This window comes from Oratosquilla oratoria, chromosome 21, assembly GCF_046742065.1.
Source record: "Oratosquilla oratoria isolate Oo_2021 chromosome 21, ASM4674206v1, whole genome shotgun sequence".
In the NCBI taxonomy this organism is placed as follows: Eukaryota; Metazoa; Arthropoda; class Malacostraca; order Stomatopoda; family Squillidae; genus Oratosquilla; species Oratosquilla oratoria.
The window spans coordinates 937,168-939,667 of NC_134797.1; the positions used below are offsets into that span (position 1 = coordinate 937,168).

Sequence of the window (2,500 nt, forward strand, 5' to 3'; positions counted from 1 at the left end):
GCAAGGAAAACTGCTAGTGTGAAACTGAATAGTGTTGACAACGTTGCTGTGAAAAATTTCCTACGTCTGGCACCGAAGATAATGATCTGTAACGTCAACAAAATTGAGGATAAAGATATGTTATTGGATACGTTGGTTGAGAGGAATGTTTTCTTAAAATCGGTGGATCATGTCATGGACAAGATGAAGGTAGTGTTTTCGAAGAAGGCGGCTGGAGATACGTACCACTACATCATAAGGTGCGAACCAGAAGTAAGGTCAGTCATTCGTGATAACAAGGATAAGTTGCGACTTCAGTGGGGGGGGGTGTATGATGTTCGCGATCGTTACCATGCTATGGTGTGTTTTTATTGTTTAAAATTTGGCCACAGAGTAGATAGATGTGCTATTAAGCAGAGAGGTGAGAATGCGACATGCTATAAATGTGCGGGAAGCCATGAGGGAAGAGGGTGCAATTCCTTCTCTCTGAAGTGTGCGAATTGTGCAAAGGCAAAGAGGCCCAGTGAACATTATGCTACTAGTTTTGCCTGTCCTAGCGTGGTGGCGGAATTGAAGCGTATTGAGGAAAATACTGATCATGGCTATGGCCAATAATTTTCACAGAGTAAAGTGTGGTCTTCTAAACCTTCAGTCGTTAAGAAATAAATCTTTGGCCGTCAGAGACTTAATCAGTGAAGAATGCTTTGATGTATTTGCAGTTACGGAAACTTGGCTGTCTGATTATGATTCTACTGTTATAACTGAAATGACCCCTGCATCACATACTTTTCTTCATAGTCCCAGAATGGGGAGGCGTGGAGGTGGTGTGGGTGTATTTCTCGCCTGCACTATTAAGAAAATTAGGAAGCGTAAGACCCATTACTGCAACACTTTTGAGGTTCTTCAAGTCGAGTGTGAGATAATGGGTAGTAAGGTGCTTTTCATTGTCATATATAGGCCACCCAACACGAGCGTTAGTGCATTTATAGAGGAGTTTCGACTATTCTTGGATACAGTTGATATGGTTAGTGCTACAGCAATTATTTGTGGTGATTTTAATCTGTGGTTGGACGATCCTGATGCTCGCTATGTATCCCATTTCATTGATACTATGGCTATCTATAACTTTGTAAACCTGGTGGATAAACCTACATCGATTGGAGGTCACATTAATGACCTGGTTTTCACTGACAGATCTCGTGATCTTGTACAGGGCCATAGTGTTGATGAAGTATGCACTATTTCTCCCACGCATATGCTTATAACTTTTGTTTTGTCCTTGGCAATACCTGTTCGAGAGAAGAGAATCATAAAATTCCGCTCGAGTCGTAATTTTGACCCTGATCCATTGGTATTTACTATCGTCACTGGTTTACATGCCAGAATTAATGAGGTGTGTATACATGGCTCTATGAAACAAGATTGCCCGGATTGCATATATAGCCTGTATAATGAAATAGCAGGCGAAGAATATGCCAATATGTGTCCTATTGTTACGAAAGAGGTTGTTGTAAGAGACTGTTCACCGTGGTTTAATGAGGAGATACTGCGAGCTAAAAAGGACAAAAAAAGGAAAGAAAGATTGTGGCGAAGACATCAGTCTGCTGAATCTAGGAGAGAATACACGAAGGCGCGGAACTTTGAGAAAACACTGATTGTGCGTCGAAAACGAGATTTTTATAAGAATAAGATTGTACAAGCCGGATCTAGTATGAATAAATTGTATAAAATCCTTAATAATCTAACTGGGAAGGAAAAGAAACCTACGTTACCTGAAGGTTATGCGGATGGTGAACTAGCGAATATGTTTCTGGAATTCTTTGAAACAAAAATCTCCCGAATTTTGTTATCTTTTGACTATAATTATAATGATGATATAGTAAATGTGGGTGTGCCTGAACAGAAATTGTCTTCTTTTAGCACTGTTACGACACTTGAGGTACGGAAAATCATGAAACAAGCAAAGCTTACATACTGTGCTAATGATCCGATGCCCATGAATCAGATCAACAACTGTGGAAGTTTTGAACAATAAGTGAATGTTATTACAAGTATGGTGAATACTAGTATATCAAGTGGTATTTTTCCTAGCTCGGAAAAAAAGGCTATTGTGAAACCTGTGATCAAAGGGAAACTTGATCCCCAAAGCCTGAGTTCATTCCGCCTAGTCTCAAATTTGACATTCCAGTCGAAAATATTAGAAAATGTGTTGCTGTCTCAACTGAATGAACATCTTAGTGCCGTGGGGGCGCTCCCTGATGCTCAATCTGCATACCGACGACTCTACTCTACGGAGACTGTATTATGTTCAGTGGTTAGTGGTATGAGAGGCCTCCTTAATGATGGTAAATGTGGTATGCTGTTACTATTAGATCTTAGTGCTGCTTTTGACACCGTGGTACATGAAACTTTACTAAATATTTGTGAGAATTTTGGGATTGAGGGATCTGCACTACAATATCTGAGGAGTTATCTTAAAGATAGAACTTACCGAGTGCAGATTGGAGACTGTTTCTCGGTT

General features: G+C 40.1%; 1 protein-coding gene across 1 annotated transcript in view; it reads left to right on the forward strand.

Moving 5' to 3' along the window:
• Positions 1 to 2,500, forward strand: part of LOC143036656 (uncharacterized) — a 50,156-nt gene that overhangs the window by 258 nt on the left and 47,398 nt on the right. Inside the window, exons 1-2 of the mRNA XM_076204213.1 lie at positions 1 to 339; positions 632 to 811. The exon at positions 1 to 339 is cut by the window's left edge and continues 258 nt beyond it. Coding sequence (XP_076060328.1) covers positions 1 to 339; positions 632 to 811 — 519 coding nt within the window. The remainder of the gene's footprint in view (positions 340 to 631; positions 812 to 2,500) is intronic.